The 17,877-nt window shown below is 39.6% G+C and overlaps 1 protein-coding gene across 1 annotated transcript in view; it reads left to right on the top strand.

The window, feature by feature from the left end:
• Positions 1-17,877, top strand: part of LOC136867479 (uncharacterized) — a 1,202,473-nt gene that overhangs the window by 945,187 nt on the left and 239,409 nt on the right. Inside the window, exon 4 of the mRNA XM_067144689.2 lies at positions 17,070-17,177. Coding sequence (XP_067000790.1) covers positions 17,070-17,177 — 108 coding nt within the window. The remainder of the gene's footprint in view (positions 1-17,069; positions 17,178-17,877) is intronic.

Here is a 17,877-nt window from a genome sequence, read left to right as displayed (position 1 = left end):
CCATACTGAAGACTAGTGTTCTTCACCCTTGTAAGCAGGTCATGAAGTACCTCTTCACTACCAGCGATGAGGGAAGTGTCATCTGCAAAGCGCAGGTTATTAATTTTTCTGGCACCAATCGATATTCCACAATTCCAGCCATTGAGAGCTCTTTTGATGACACATTCTGCATAGATGTTGAAGAGTTGAGGTGATAATATACAACCTTGACTTACTCCATTTATCACATTGAAAATGCCTGAGAGATCACCATGCACCTTGATGGTTGCTGCGTGGTTCTTATACAGGCTTTTCAATAACGATATTAAATGCAGCAGTAGTATTATAATAATTATTGTTATTACTGAAATATTGTGGACCAGAGATATGTAGGATGGTGCCATGGTGAATGGGTGGACAGGGAAATGACTAGATCATAAGTTAAAGCACTAAATGTTGAAATTCTATTCTTTTTTATTATTTTAAAATTAGGTGTTTATAAAATCTGAATGAACAACAACAAATAACATTTAAATAGCTAGTCAGCTCGGATAACAAGGGTGGACTATAAGTTAAAAAAATCAGGTACAATAGAAAAAATTATCGACATAATAGTTTACAAGGGATGAGCAATATAGATCTGAAAGTACACTATTTTACAAGATCATAATTGCTCCACTCACTAATATCGTCTAATAGTTTGAGCTTCAAAAGTTAATATAATCCACCCTCTTAGATGCAAAATTTTCTTACACAATTATGCTTGAAAATCTTCAGATAATGCGTTTACTGTCAATTTTGTTCGACAGTCTGTTACACACTCGTCTATAAATAAAAACAATTTAAAAAGGGGCAATGAGTGCCTATTCTAAGTGGCCTTATGTACAAAATAAAAGGTTTAAGACGATCGGCCATGAACAAAACGCTAGGAACCGAAACACTTGCACTCCTTTTAGACAGGCACTTCAAATCCTAACTGGACTCATGGCCCGAACTTGCAGAGGGGTGACTAGATGCCAAACATTAAGTACCAAAGTGAAGAATTTAGAGGATTAAAACATCATAGTCACCCCATACCGAGTTGAGTGGGAATTAATGGAGGGTGAACACTGTTTGTTCCCTTAAATTACATGTTTTCCAGCAGGAATCTGAACGAAGTCCTCAGACTTGCCGAAAATTTATATTTAAATATATATTTTAGAACCTTACTTTAATAAAAAGAAGTTAAAACCTTCCCCTCATGTTATCTGCCTGGAGCAATCACATATTATGAAGTTTCTGCCATTACCTTTAGTTGTTGGGCTTCCTAATTCGGGCCTGTAGCTCTTGACTCAAAATTACGCCCCAAACACACTAGACCGGAGCGATGAAGATAACCATACGGTCCTAAAACGCCCAGCTTTTATAGCATCTCAGAGGGGAAAGTTCCAGAACTCTCCTCAGCTTGTCAGAATGCCTGCACACACTCCCAGGTTTAATCGGATAGAGAAATGTACACAAAATTCCTGATTGGTTAATAACTAAGTAAGAAGGAAGCCGTAGGAGTGTTGACAAATTTAGCGTATGAAAAGAAGCAATCTACAAAAACTTAAGGTTTACAAACATTGAAAATTGAAAAAATCCCTTAAAAGGTGATTGTCCGTAATCCCGCCAGATGGGCACATAGGGCTATAGTAGAGACATCTAAAGGTCAAATGTCCAAGTATTTTCAGTTACATTAGTTCCGGATTCACCACACAGATGTCCTTATAGAAGGCGCGTAGTTCAACGGGACGGAGAAGGTGTACCCCCGGTACATTTAATATTATTGTAGTAACATTTTTTCCGTGCGGTTACTACAAGTACCGCCAAGGTATGCAACTCACATATCCACTACACTCTCTTCACGAGGCAGCCAGCCATCCCGAGCGGAGCTGCAAAGTAGCGCCTGCTCCCTAGAGCAGCTACTTGATGAGATCTGCACTAGATGACAGCAGTGCTGCAACTGTACGGAGCTAACATATCAACGATAGGTGCAGCAATAAGTGAGAAATCCAAAGGAACCTACCCCACACAGGAAGCACTTGATCTTACTTTTCAATTATACTTTGTTTTTGTATCTTTGAGGCAGCCTGTATTCGACAATCTACAGGACTGTTATGAAGGTGAGGTTGAACATTTTGAACACATGCAGTTAGATCAGTGTTTCCCTCGTCACATTACATCTTATTTTGACAAATCCTGATGTTGACAGCATGGTTCCAATTTCATTATTGTTTGTTTGGCTTCATGCTGCATTTGAGCAAGATTCAGAGTACTTTATCATTTCATATCAACTTCTTTGTTTAGGGATCTGCCACTTTCAAAATAATCTTATTGGGTCGACTATCTAGCCGTCGTTCCGCTTTCTGTGGGTTCTTATTACACCTACATATTTTTAGAGATTTCAGATACAAACACTATTTAGAGTGATGCTTTCATAGCCCCTAATTTTAAACAAGCTTCTGGGATGTTGCCGTGTCAGACAGCAGGGTTAAATTCTTCACGTTTCGCAGAAAACTTTGCTCCACGCCTTCAGAAGAAAATCTCGACTATTCACGAGGAAGAGTTCTACAATAATGAGGGTTTGAATTTAAGAATGCTTTAGAGTTGGTCGTAGCAAGTGGTACTCTAATTCGTCAACCAATGGCTCACTGTGCACTAGCCTTAGGCGTGGAAGGTGACAACACTATCTTCGTTCCAAACAAGATGTTTATTGTTCCATCGTATATGCGTGTGAAATAAAGAGCAAGGTCATCAGATAAATCAGGGGTGAATATGGTAGAAAAATCTCTCTATATGCAATAACATGTCCTGACTGACAGACTGACTGACTCATCATCGCCAAGCCAAAACTACTGAAATTTTGAGGATACATGTATATTACAATGTAGGTGCTCGCGAAGGGAGGATTTTCGGATATTCCATCGCTAAGGGGGTTAAAAGGGGGGGGTGAAATTTAAAAATGAGTGTATCTATATCTAAAGAACTTAACAGTTTAAAGATGTGAAAATTGATATTTTGGAATCTTCTTTAAATAAAGGAACACGTTTTACTTTGTTTTCGGAAAATCCATTTAAGGGCAGGGGGTTAAAATAAGTTGCCGTGTCAGACAGCAGGGTTAAATTCTTCACGTTTCGCAGAAAACTTTGCTCCACGCCGTCAGAAGAAAATCTCGACTATTCACGAGGAAGAGTTCTACAATAATGAGGGTTTGAATTTAAGAATGCTTTAGAGTTGGTCGTAGCAAGTGGTACTCTAATTCGTCAACCAATGGCTCACTGTGCACTAGCCTTAGGCGTGGAAGGTGACGACACTATCTTCGTTCCAATCAAGATGTTTCCAATAGGATAATTATAAATCCATAGGATAACTGAAGATGTTACAGACGTGAAAATTGGTATATGGAATCTCGTTTAAAAATAAAGTAACACAAATATTTTTGTTTTCGGAAAATCTACTTACGGGGTGAAAAGTTAAAAAAGGGGAGTGTATTTTAAAATGCATATATCTGAATCTCCTTTAAAAATAAAGAAACACTCTTTTTTCTGTTTTCGGAAAATCCACGTAAGGGGTTGAAGGAATTTAAACAATTGTTAAACTTTCGAAATGAGTTATTATTTATTTAGCGTATGACATTAAAAATAAAAACACACAATCACAAATTAAATATACAATACACTATGTAGATCACAATTTCACCATCAAGCTCTGCAAATAATCTATACAAGAAGGATTTGGATCAAGAAAGTCTTTTGGGCTACCCTGATAAGCATTCAGGGGGCACTGTTCCACTATATGACGAACTGTTTGCTTAGGGGCACCGCAGCTACATTCCGGGGAAAGAAATTTGCACCATTTATAGAGGAAGTCAGCACACTTTCCGTGACCTGCCCTGATACGATTGAGGGTTGTCTAGGTTTTGCGAGGTAGGTAAAATCATTTTGGTATTCTTGTAATACAGGGGAAGTTCTGATACTCAGCTGGAGCCATAGAAGTCCATTCTTGAATGCAATCCTGCTGCAGGCTGAATTTTCAACCAGGAATTTGGCAGTACTTATTGATGGATTTCTGGACTGATGTCTGTTGTTCAAGGCGTTGAGTATATGTTCATGAATTGGCAGATTGGAATTCCTCGACAGCTTCTGGTACTCACGCAACAAGGCATTCTTTCTCCGTAGGTGAGGTGTAGAAATATGGCTCAGAACTGGTAGCCAAGAAGTGGGGGTAGATTTTATGGTTTCCGATATAATGCGCAAAGTAAATCCACTGTATATCTCAAAAATTAACATGTTAGAGACGTGAACATTGGTATTTGGAATCTCCTTTAACCCTAGAGTACTAGCATTATTCGGTAGTTCCCCAATACTAACCCACGTACAATTTACGTGCATGTCCATATCTACGATGAAACAACTCTACGTTGTTGGCAGAGGTAATATATTACTTAAGAATAACGAAGTACACTTTGCATTATGTTGTTAGTAAAGAATAATTCAAAACATCTTAGAGGATCAGCCTCTACGTTCGACATAGGTCCTGGTCGGATATGAACTATGTTCTTTTCTGGGTATTTTCATGTGTTTGAATCAGTTGTTTTTCATATATTCCTAACCTTACCAAATAGTTTATTCACTTCACAGTAAAAGCGAAAAGAAAAAGGCTGATCTAGAGGTTGAGAAGCTGAACCTGAGCTGTTTGAAGTAATTTTCCTCCTCGTTCCTTTTCGAGATTCCCCTTTCGATGGCCGCTCAATTTACTGAATTTCAACAGAAGCTCGTAAATGTGGTCCAGATTATCTTCGGAATCATCGCCACTAGGTGAATAGTTCGGGTTTGTGCTCAGATCCAGTCTGTAAACTCTCATCTCCATACAGCTCGTCTTCTCCTATTTCACTCTTCGTTTATCCATTCTGTCCTGGAAAGCCACGTGCCTAATAACTACAAAGCAACCATCCGCAGCGAGCAACCTCCCCCAAGTACTAACGTACCAACGATAATGCGCCAATACTAACAACACGTAAGAAAAGTGCAGTGACTTATAGAAAATGAACTCTCCCAGCATTCCCTCCTCACTCATGCATCTAAATGCTATGGTGTCGTCATCTATATTGACCAGTGCAGGGAAGTGGTCTGTTGGGAAAAACACGGGAGGGAGCAGTGTGCAGTTATATGACGCATACATGTAAATTTTAAGTGTCTTATTATTCTAGGGTTAAAAATAAAGAAAGGCGTATTTTTTTGTTTTCGACTTGGGAGAGGGCTTTTTGTCATATGGACAGCTCTATGTCGCATGTTCCAGAGTTAGCTCCGCCAGTAGCCTGGTCATTTTTGCCCCAATAAACAATGCTATAAACGTGGTTTACAAAGACGTTCTGGGGTAAATGAGACACAATTTATTGGTGAGTTTTCATACTGCAGGAGTTTTCACATAATGTCTTAGTGCAGTAGCGGGGAACAATTACTTTTATCAAATTACGAAATGAGTAAGCTAGTAAATAATAAAATAGAAAGTGCAGGATAGAATAGCGCCGAGGACGAAAAGAAAAGCGTGTAGCAAAAAACCGAGAAAAGTGTGTGTGAGTCAAGCGGGGTGCGGAGCAGAAAGAAGGACGTACGCAGGCGGGGGAGAGGGGGAGGAACTACAAAATGGTCGAAGAGAGGGGACTGAAAAGAAGTAAGATTATTATAATAACAGATGCACAAAGTTATGAAGGTTTTACGTCTCTTAAACTATTATACTATTATTTGTAATCTCTACTAATAATTCGCCAGCTCCTTCTTTTATTAAGAGTATTTCTTATAAATATTGATAAAGGATGAGCGTATCAAGGAATCTCTCCTATATTCAGTCATGCAAATCAATTGTAATGTATGTGCTACTTAACAACGCAGCAAGCTTTGGATTAAGGAATATATACATACATAAGTAAGAAGAGGAAGGGCTGAAAACACATATCAACTTTCAAAGCTGACTGTGAAATTCTCTCTCGGGAAACATCACTCACATGCATAAGCAACTTTGATTGGAAACTTGAAACATAGCAGAGCTCAAGGTAATATTACAATTCTAGCCGCGTCTTGGTGATCATAATGAAGTATTAATGTTGAAAACGTTCCTTATAGACAACTCATACTTTGTATGTTAAAAGATTTTACTAAAAACCATTTTGGAAAATTCGTCCATCCGTTCCACTGGACCGATCTGCTTCATTTTTATTTCATTCTGTCCAGAATTACCCGTCGGTGAATCATGAAACATGAATAGGTCCCTAAGTTCAGCCAACTTCGAGTCATCATAAAATCAAATCATTAAATGATCACTGAAATAATTGCAGGCGCAAGCTTACCCTAACCCGCAACACATTTTGTACTTAGCAGTTTGATAAGTGACTAACACTTTTAATAATATTCTAATATATGACTTTCATCCTTAGTAATGTCATTGCATGCAGTCATGTTTGATTACTACCTGTCAAGCCAGAGAGTATACACTTCCTCTGAACACGGAAGATACTCTTTGATTCTCTAACCTTTCCCTGCATCCAGATATATTAAACGGATGGCAGAGCCGCCCTAATTACTTCCATGATGTTAAGATTTAAAAAGTCTAGCTACACTAGAAAGAGTGAAAGCCATTATTACAATATCAGGTGCATAAAATTATGAAGGTTTTACGTCTCTTAAACCATTATGCTCTTATTTGTGATCTGTAGTAATAATTCGCCAGCTCCTTTTTTAATAATAGTACTTCTTATAAATATTGATAAAGGATGAGCGTGCCAAGGAATCTCTCCTATATTCAGTCATGCAAATCAATTGTAATGTATGTGCTACTTTCATTCTGTTACAGGATAAAGTTCTCTGCCTCGCAAAAGACGCTCCTTCGAGACGAACCTCTGAGCTCACAACACAACCGTTCTACGTAGAAGAACTGCGATTAAAAATACTGTTGTATAAAAGGAGCTTGATATACAAGGCACAACATAAAAGTTTATTACTTGGAAATGTTCATACAGTATGTACACAAAAAGAACGAAACTTGTCTTGATGTTTAATGTGCTGCACACGTTCAATGATAACATAAATTAGTGACAGTTATACACATTAATATCTCTATGTACATTGAGTTCTATCTTGATAAGATAGTCTGCTCGGATGAATGAATGTCCGTGATAGTTGAAAACTATCTGCAGTTGGTGGAATGACAAGTGGAACTTGTAGAAAGTCCGTAGTAGCAGAATGCTAGTTCGGAGTTGTAGAACTTGCAAGGAACTTGCGGTAACGTTCATGACTAGCAGAATGCTTGGATTGAAGTCGGAGAACTTGCAGGGAACTTCTGTTAAAGTTCACGAGTAGCAGAATGCTAGGACAGGATGCACGACGGCCATACGGGAAGCAGGATACATGAGACAATGTCCTGAGGTGACACCTCCCGACCAGAGTTAGTCCACCTGTTCAGAACACTTATTTAAGAGGGTACCTCCGTGTCTGACATACGGTGTAGTCTGATCGCTGGACACTGTGGGAGTGCCTGGAGAGGCGGAAACGTCGCTCAATTTATAGCGCTGGCTGACGTCACAGACGATTACGTCAGTGCACTGGAGTCCACCTCGTGGTCTCTCGAAACGTCGATGCTGGGCGGGCTGCGGAGCTTGCAGGCGGCGGAGGACACACACAACAAATACTTTCTACGACACAATACCAAGCTTTACGTGGTGGCCAAACCAAACAGGTAGCATTATGAATTCTGACTACGAACTGCGGCACAACATGCTTGTTACTAAATGTCCATAAAACCATCGAAAAGGACAGGCAAAACCATATGACTACGACAGGCATATCAAGACGAGTTATCTGACCTATTTAAAACGAATGTTGCCGAACTGCACTGGTCTTTTAGTTTTTTGTTACTTTGTTCTTGTTTTGTGTGAATGTCGAACATCTGTTGGTCGCTGTACGACCAAGTAATCTTCTACACCAATGTCGACATTTCCATTCCACCTTGCAGGTATTGGAGTGACGACAGTCTCAGCCATACTGCTTGGCTTTCTTTATTAGTCCGAGTTCAATATCAGAAACAAACTAACACTTATCAGTAAATCACAACTGTGTACAATATATTAAAGGGAAAGCCTCCACCATAGTCTACGCTGTAATGACTGCTTCTAACGGAACACCACACGAACACTCATCTCTGTTAACTGAATTCAAAACCTACATTTCATTCTGTAATATGATAAATTCCGATTCATAATTTTCACTAATCAGCACCAGAAGATGTATGAAAATATTGCGACAAAGTCACATAAACTGCACGGACACTTCAGATAATTTCCGATCGACAGAATGAAGTATAAACCTTTTCCTTGTCGCGATAGAAAGGAAACTTTCGTCTCTGATAATAAACCTGGTACGAATATACTTAAAACACATCGAAGTATTACCAAGCGCTGTAAAATGATCATGCTAAGTAGCCTATTCCTAACCTTTTTCCAGTTAATGATCTGGTATTGGCACATTCATAACGAGAACTTGTATTACCCATTTTATGTATCTGTCACAATTTTACTCTTAAAAGTCTCCCAAAGGAAGCTACTGCAGCTATACGACACACTCAAGATGCCATGGTATTAGATATCATCACTGTGCAGCCAAAACCATGACCGTGACAATGCCCTTCCAATTAATTATTTCCCTTAACTCTGATCACACCTCCAAACCACACGTTAACATACAATCCATCAGAAAAACGTTTCCTTCTGTACTTTCTTCTATGCTAAGTTGTAAAGGAAAATGAACCTTAAATACACCATACTGTAGATATGTCATGTAAACATACATTCGTACAGTACGTTACGGTAACGTTTTTATATGGTCCTTATGGTGACGAGGGGATAAGAAAAGGGCTAGGAGCAGGAAGGAATAAACCGTGGCCTTAATTAAGGTGTGAAAATGGAAAACCATCTTCAGGGCTGCCGACAATGGGATTCGAACCCACTATCTCCCGGATGCCAGCTGTTAGCTACGTCACGCATACAGCATGGCAATTTGCTCGGTTGCTTTATTAAAATATTATTATTATTATTATTATTATTATTATTATTATTATTATTATTATTATTATTATTATTATTATTCACGTACTTCTTATTGCTACTTACCCCACGGCCTTGTGCGAACGGGTGTGCGATTAGTTTCACACATGTGAATTTGGGCCTGTTTTACGGCCGGATGCGCTTGCCAACCCTCATCGGAGGAATGAAAATGAAATGGCGTCTGGCTTCTATTGCCGGGAGTGTCCGAGCACAAGTTCGCCTCGCCACATGCAGTTCTTTTGATTTGACGCCCGTAGGCTACTCGCGCGTCGTCATGAGGATGAAGACGACACATACACCCAGTCCCCGTGCCAGTGGAATTAATGAATTCTGATTAAAATTCCCGATCCTGCCGAGAATCGAATCTGCACTACGGTTAAGATGCATGAACATAAGGGGTACGGCCCATCACAACCCCCCTACGTAACGGAGAAACGGGTTGGACTACACTTCCTAATAACTTTGTATTCTAATCTATTACTGTCTAAATATCCGGGGTCTAGACTGATTTCTTTATCGCACTGAGCATTGGACAAGACGAAAAGAAAGAGCAGAGATCCTGCTCACATAGCATCTGTGACTACGCCTCAAATGACCGTCCATTGTCTCACCCTCCCGTGTGGAATGTCGAACGTGCGCTGAATTAACTGACCCAACCTCCTCGCAGACCAAGGTGGAATAGTTCTCTCGTAACGCTAATGTGCTGCACCAAATACTCTTTTGCTCCATCGCTCTAGCTGTGCTATTATTCTATTTCCTAGAGGCTATAACATATGTTCATTGTTCCAATATTGTAACTTTCTTGGACTTGACAATTACTTCTTCCCTAACTCGACAGATGGCGCCATTATGCCACTTCGATATTCCAAGACATTTCTTTCTTCCCTACCCTTTTGCTTTTATTATCTCTTTGAAAAGGAGAGGGGCTTTTTAACAAAAAGATGGCGGCACGGTCTTGCGAAATGTGTATCACGTGGTACAAATGGTTTTTGAAAGAGATGCAAACCTTGCCTTACTTAATTTAATTTAATCATTTAGGAAAAGGCTAGGAAAGCAACAGAGAGGGAATCTGCCACCTGGGCGACTGCCCTAAATGCAGATCAGTATTGATTGATTGATTGATTGATTGATTGATTGATTGATTGATTGATTGATTGATTGATTGATTGATTGATTGATTGATTGATTGATTGATTGATTGATTGATTGATTGATTGATTGATTGATTGATTGATTGATTGATTGATTGATTGATTGATTGATTGAATTCTCTGTCCTGACTTTATGTTCAGGATCACTTAATGTGTACGGTATCTGACCCCCGGTATTTGTTATCTTACCTTTTCCTTTGGTTGTCACGGCTACTTTGTTTAATATCTTTGTGATCCCGTTTGTGTTAATTCTCATTTTATCGTTGCGATGTGATTTTCTCTGTTTTCCTTTCACATTATTATTATTCCCGAATGTATTTATACTGTTATGTAAGGACAATAAGGTAACACATACCCGTTTTGTGTGTATGGGTGCATGTCATTGTCTGTCTGCCTTGGTAGTGTATTCGAGACTTGTACCTTATGTCTCCTTCCTCGACATCTCACCTTGGGCTCATGATGTTATGTGTAGGCCTACATATAACGCTATCTTGGGCCAATACATTTACGCCTCTAGAGCAGATATGACTCTATCCAATAGCGTGATTGTTCTGTGATTTTATGCGATGGGATGAGCCTTGTCTTATATTTAAGGCCACCCTAAAACTTGGATCTAATCTTTCAGATCGAACCCATGTACTATGAGATTACATGCTTGTGTTGCTGCGATTCCATCGCAGTGTGGCTCTGTTTTTCTTTTATGATACCTTGGACGTTTGGTCTACGTGTATTCATACATGAATTTATAGTATGAATGACGGTTTTGTGCTATCTTCATTTCTGGTAATTCTTTAAGGGACTTATTTTCTCTTTTGTGTTTGTGCTCGTTGCAATCCCCATTTTTTGCTTTTTCCGCCATTTCTATTTGTAGTTTGGGATATCATTCCATTTTTCTTATTTTATGCTCTGGGAGTTTTTTTTTTTTTTTTGTGTAGCTATGGGAACCTTTAGCTTCCCTCACTTCCTATGACCTCTTTGTATTTCACGGTTCATGTTTTGGCAAAAGTACTTCTTTGCCCATGTATTATATTTTTCTCGATGCTGTGGTGACAAGTTGGTTAATATACGATTTCTCCATATAAAGAAAGAAATGTTTTGACTGTATCTCATTATATCGTAAATCGATTAATTATTCCCCAGCCTCTAAATTATTATATTATTGTGAAGAAAATTTGATACAATTGAATGAGAAGTTGGTGACGTTAAAAAGATCTCCCAATCATGTCAAGCAACGGGTCAGAATTCAGGACAGGTGTCTGTGCGAAATCGGTACGAGTCACTCCAGGTAGAACAACAGAGGGAAGATGAGGGACAGGGGACTGCTGCTGAGATGTGTGGAAGTAGGAGGAAGGGAGAAGGTAGGAAAGGGAAATGTAGAGTAGAGGATAGGAAAAGACAGGTGGAACAGGGTCATAGGAAGGAGAAAAGGGAGGAGGAAGTAGCTTCTGCAACTATCAGGAAAGATAGGGTTGACCAGGAAGGGAGGGGATCAAATGAGGTGGGTAGGGTTGAGGCTGTAGTCATGGGGGATTCCATCGTTAGACACGTGGGGAAAGTGTGTGGAGGAATGTAAACCAGGGTAGAATGTTATCCAGGAAATAGGTTGAGGCAGATGTTGAGGAACGTAGAAGAGAGGGAGCAGGGGAAGGAGAAGGTGGTAGTGTTTCACGTTGGTACCAAGAACGAAAGGCGAGCTGATATTAGTACCAACATAGTTGGAGATGTGTGGGATCTGGTAAATGCAACACGGGTGAAGTTTAAGAAAGCGGGGATTGTTATTAGTGGAATACTGTGTAGGAGGGATAATGACTGGAGGGTGATTGGGGATTTAAATGAGACTATGGAGTGGGTATGTGGGAAACTGGGAGTGAAATTTCTAGATCCTAATGGGTGGGTAGGAGACAGGGATCTGCGCTCAGATGGCGTTCACTTAAACTTCAGTGGTACGTATAAGTTAGGAAATTTGTTTGGAAGGGTAATAGGAAGGCACATTCAGGGAAATAGGGTGGCCTAGGGAGCGGGGATAAGGGAACATCTAACTGGAAATCAAGTAGTGATGACATAAAATTGTCAGTTTTGAACTGTAGAAGTATTGTAAAGAAAGTAATAGAATTAAGTAATTTAATAGATATATATTTACCAGATATTGTAATAGGAGTTGAATCATGGCTGAGAAATGATATAATGGATGCAGAAATCTTCTCACTGCACTGGAGTGTGTATCGTAGAGATAGGATAGGAATGGTGGGAGGGGGAGTATTCATTATGGTGAAAGAAGAATTTGTAAGCTACAGAAAGTTAAAGATGAGACACATGAAATTCTAGGTGTAAGGCTCATTTCTAAAAATAATAGGCAACTTGATATATTTGGAGTGTACAGACCAGGAAATGGTAGCAATGACGCGGATTCGAAATTATGTGATAGCATAGTCGGCTATGTGGGAAACGACATGGAAAGAAATGTAATTGTAGCGGTAGATCTGAATTTGCCAGATGTCAATTGGGAAGGAAATGCCAACGACAGAAAGCATGACCAACAAATGGCAAATAAGTTACTATGGGAAGGACAGCTGATGCAGAAAGTGATGGAGCCAACCAGAGGGAAAAATACCGGGGGTGCTGATAAAACTAAATGAGCTCTATAGGGGAAATGAAGTAATAGATGGTATTAGTGATCATGAAGCTGTTTTTGTCGTAGTCAAAAATAAATGTGATAGAAAGGAAGGTCTTAAAAGTAGGACTATTAGGCAGTACCATATGGCTGATAAAGCAGGCATGAGGCATTTTTTTAAAAAGTAACTATGAACAGTGGAAAACGCTAAATAAAAATGTAACAGACTCTGGGATGTGTTTAAAGAAATTGTTGAGGAATGCGAAAACAGTTTTGTACCTTTAAGGGTGGTAAGGAATGGTAAAGACCCACCTTATTATAATAGATAAATAAAGAGACTAAGAAGGGGGTGCGGACTGGAAAGAAATAGAGTTAGAAATGGCTGTGGAAGTAAGGAGAAATTGAAGGAACTTACTAGAAAATTGAATCTAGCAAAGAAGGCAGCTAAGGATAACATGATGGCAAGCATAATTGGCGGTCATACAAATTTTAGTGAAAAACGGAAGGGTATGTATAGGTATTTTAAGGCAGAAACAGGTTCCAAGAAGGACATTCCAGGAATAATTAATGAACAAAGGTAGTATGTATGTGAGGATCTTCAAAAGGCAGAAGTATTCAGTCAGCAGTATGTAAAGATTGTTGGTTACAAGGATAATGTCGAGATAGAGAAGGAGACTAAGGCCAAAGAAGTATTAAAATTTACATATGATAACAATGACATTTACAATAAGATACAGAAGTTGAAAACTAGAAAAGCGGCTGGAATTGATCAGATTTCTGGGGATTTACTAAAGACAATGGGTTGGGATATAGTACCATATCTGAAGTGCTTATTTGATTATTGTTTGGTCGGAGGAGCTATACCAGATGAATGGAGAGTTGCTATAGTAACCCCTGTGTATAAAGGAAAAAGCTTAAAATTAGAGGCCAGTAAGTTTGACGTGCATTGTATGTAAGCTTTGGGAAGGCATTCTTTCTGATTATATTAGACATGTTTGTGAAATTAATAACTGGTTCGATAGAAGGCAGTTCGGTTTTAGGAAAGGTTATTCCACTGAAGCTCAAATTGTAGGATTCCAGCAAGATATAGCAGATATCTTGGATTCTGGAGGTCTACTGGACTGTATTGCGATTGACCTGTCTAAAGCATTTGATAGGGTGGATCATGGAAGACTACTGGCAGAAATGAGTGCAATTGGACTAGACAAAAGAGTGACTGAATGGGTTGCTATATTTCTAGAAAATGGATGTCAGAGAATTAGAGTAGGTGAAGCTTTATCTGACCATGTAATAATTAAGAGGGGAATTCCTCAAGGCAGTATTTTCGGACCTTTATGTTTCCTTATATATATAACTGATATGAGTAAAGGAGTGGAATCGAAGGTAAGGCTTTTTTGCGGATGATGTTATTCTCTATAGAGTGATAAATAAGTTACAAGATTGTGAGCAACTGCAGCGTGACCTCGAAAATATTGTGAGATGGACAGCAGGCAATGGGATGTTGATAAACGGGGTTAAAAGTCAGGTTGTGAGTTTCACAAATTGGAAAAGTCCTCTCAGTTCTAATTACTGCGTTGATGGGGTGAAAGCTCCAGCAGGTTCCAGTGTATAGGACCCTCACCAGGATTACCTGATTCAAGAACTGGAAAAAAATCCAAAGAAATGCAGCTCGATTTGCTCTGGGTGATTTCCGACCAAAGAGTAGCGTTACAAAAATGTTGCAAAGTTTGGGTTGGGAAGAAATGAGAGAAAGAGGAAGAGCTGCTCGACTAAGTGGTATGTTCCGAGCTGTCAGCGGAGAGATGGCGTGGAATGACATTAGTAGACGAATAAGTTTGAGTGGCGTCTTTAAAAGTAGGAAGGATCACAGTATGAAGATAAAGTTGGAATTCAAGAGGATAAACTGGGGCAAATATTCATTTATAGGGAGGGGAGTTAGGGATTGGAATAACCAAGGGAGACGTTCAATAAATTTCCAATTTCTTTGAAATCATTTAGGAAAAGGCTAGGAAAACAACAGATAGGGAATCTGCCACCTGGGCGACTGCCCTAAATGCAGATCAGTAGTGATTGATATTGAACGTTAAAAGGCCCATGATTATGCATGTAAGTTGTATTCACTTCCCCTACGTTTACACTGTTTTTATACTCTGCTTTATCCTTGCTTTAACCAAAGTTTAATTTAATAAGCCCTATTATGTTTTAAACTATATCTGTCTTGGGTTATTGCCTTTCTATACTGGGTTTTATTTGTATGAGAGGCACGGGTTCAGTTCCTGACTGGTCATTAGCCAGTTTCGACCAATCCACGGTATTTGTTTTGGTATTTTTGTGAGTGTGTGTTACATCTCTGTAATGTTGAATGATGTGCATTTTCGTTTCTTCTTCGACTGTACCTCATTAGGCCTGAAGGAGGGTAAGTGTTTGGTTGATCAAACCAAAATGGCGTCTGTGAGGTTAGGCCCCTCCGCGTATGCAAATTCCGCGAAGAGCGATGGCATCTCACCGTAAAACTCGGCGCAAGGAGGGAAAGGCATGTAGACGTAAAACTAGGTCCGGAAGCGCATCTGGCCGTAAAACTTGGCCCTTCACACTCAGCGGGATCGTTAATTGTCATGAGCATTTTCAATACGCACAAACAATCGTAAATACGGGCGAATGCTTCCTGGGACCAGCCTGTACGTACCGAGCGCGCATGCTCTGAACGCTGCAGCGGCAATATTTAAAAACGGTACTTACTTTGAAAACATGCTTCGTACATTAATTTAACCTCTCCATTTACATATTCTCAGTCCTGTTAAAGTTATAAACTGAATTCACAAGAAAAGTACATGTACATGAAAAATATTTCATGCTGGCTAAGATTTTATTTTGATTTTAAGTGTATAAATCAGTCGATCCAAAAATTTGCTTGACAACGGACGTCTATAAATATCTCTCACTGTCGTGAATCCTCAAGATATAACTTCAAGTTTAAGGTCAACAGTTCGTTTTAATGTACTTCTTCACTGGTTTATAAAAGTGAAAATATAAACAAACAAACTTCTTCTACCTCTTTTCCCAATTCTTTGGGGTCACAGGTGCAACCTATTGCATATTTCTGTGATGGTTGGTAGTGTGGTATGTTGTCTTGAATATGAAGATGAGAATGTTGGGGCAAACACAAACAACCAGTCCCCAAGCCAGGCGAATTAATCGCACGTGATTAGAATCCCCGACTCAGCCGGGAGGCGAACCTGGTACCCTCTCAACCGAAAGCCTCAACGCTGACCATTCAGCCAAGAAGGCGGCCTAATTGTAAACAAATAAATGGGGGCACAAATTTTCAATATTATTAACTTCGGACATCGTCTCCATGTCTTCGTTTGAATATTTCATTGAGATCAGTAGTTGTAACTGTTATATTTCGTAACGATACAAGTAAATAACTCCTCTCTCTTTTACCACATTACAAACTAGCCCACAAAACGACGCATGTAAACACATCGTTCAACTGGGAAAGAACGCAGTCATACCACCGAGACTTCTGCAATTATGATAATCCTTATAGGTAGCAAACCAAGTGACGTAATATCATTAATCAGATCGCCCAGTCGAATTAGTAGACTTGCAACTAATGATAACATCAAGTGGACAATAAGGCAAACGGAAGATTTTAAACCACGACCTTATAAGAATATAAACTTTCTCTTAATGAGAGCATTATTACTGTATACTAGCCCACCTATCCTTAACTACTCCAATCGAAGCTAATTTCACCCATGTAGGCTTTTACTTATCCTTTACTCATTTCACAACGAACATACCGTCGTTTATTGATTCATTTTTATTTCTCCGGATTTTCTTCAAGGCAAGCACAGAAATAAGCAGAAAGTGCCAGGCAGATCGAGTAAGGTAGGGGTGCGAACCTCCGCAGAGGTGTGCCTGAGCCGGAGTTTACGTACGGTAGGGTGGCCAGTTCCTTTCTGCTCCTCCATTCTCTCACCTCCACCAACCATTCCAAATGCTGACCACGCCGAATGTTGCTTAACTTCGGAGACCTCACGGGATCCGGTGTTTCAACACGGCTACGGCCGCTGGCGGTAGGTCAACTGTGTTAGATAAAAACGGAAATCTTAGAGAAGGAAAAGAGCTATGATAATTTATAATAATGTATTTTTGCTGTTGTAAATAGGATATTATTATTAAATTAAATTCCTTTCTCTGTTTGCAGGAAAACTCTGGCTTGGTGGTGCCGTGGATTATCGGGTTCATCACGTTCATGGCTCTCGAAGCTGTAGCCATGGTGTACTCCAACGTGCTACGTGAACATGTAAACCATGTAAGTACACATCTCAGACGTTATGGCAAGTAACCTGGGATATTCTAAGTGGATCCAAGCAAAAAATGGGATGATAAAAGGGAATGTGTAAACTCAGAAGTATAAAGCAATTGCAGTATTGGTCTGTACTTGTTGATTTTCAATCAATCGCCACTGATCTGCATTTAGGGCTTCGCCCAGGTAGCAGATTCCCTATCAGTTGTTTATCTACCCTGTTCTGAAATTATTTGAAAAAAGTTGGAAATTTATCAAACATCTTCCTTCCCGTCCCACTGTAGTCAAAAATCGGTGAAGAGTGGAGTTAGTGTCACGTTAAACCAGAGCCCCTCAAACTTCCAAAATCTCACGCATGCAAACTGAGGCGCAAGGACACCATGCATTGTGCATCGGTTTGACTCGGCTCAACTGGGCTTCACTCGGATGGTGTAGTGCGCTGAGAGCGACGAAACGTTCGGTGATGGCTTGTTTATCAGTGGTATAGATAAGCGTAAGACAACAGCATAATACTGGAGCAACGTGTTTGGAACGAAGCAAACACTTCCGAAAGTCTATTTCAATCGAACTGGGAACTTCCGTATTTGCTTTTTCTGAGTCATGACGATAAAGCCAAAAGCTTAATCTGTGGGGCAATAATTACGTGATCATCATAAAGATCTATTTTTCAATACAAAGGCTTTGCCCGAATTATACGAAAATTTGT

Source organism: Anabrus simplex, chromosome 3 (genome assembly GCF_040414725.1).
Source record: "Anabrus simplex isolate iqAnaSimp1 chromosome 3, ASM4041472v1, whole genome shotgun sequence".
Lineage (NCBI taxonomy): Eukaryota > Metazoa > Arthropoda > Insecta > Orthoptera > Tettigoniidae > Anabrus > Anabrus simplex.
This window is presented reverse-complemented; position numbering and strand designations above follow the sequence as displayed.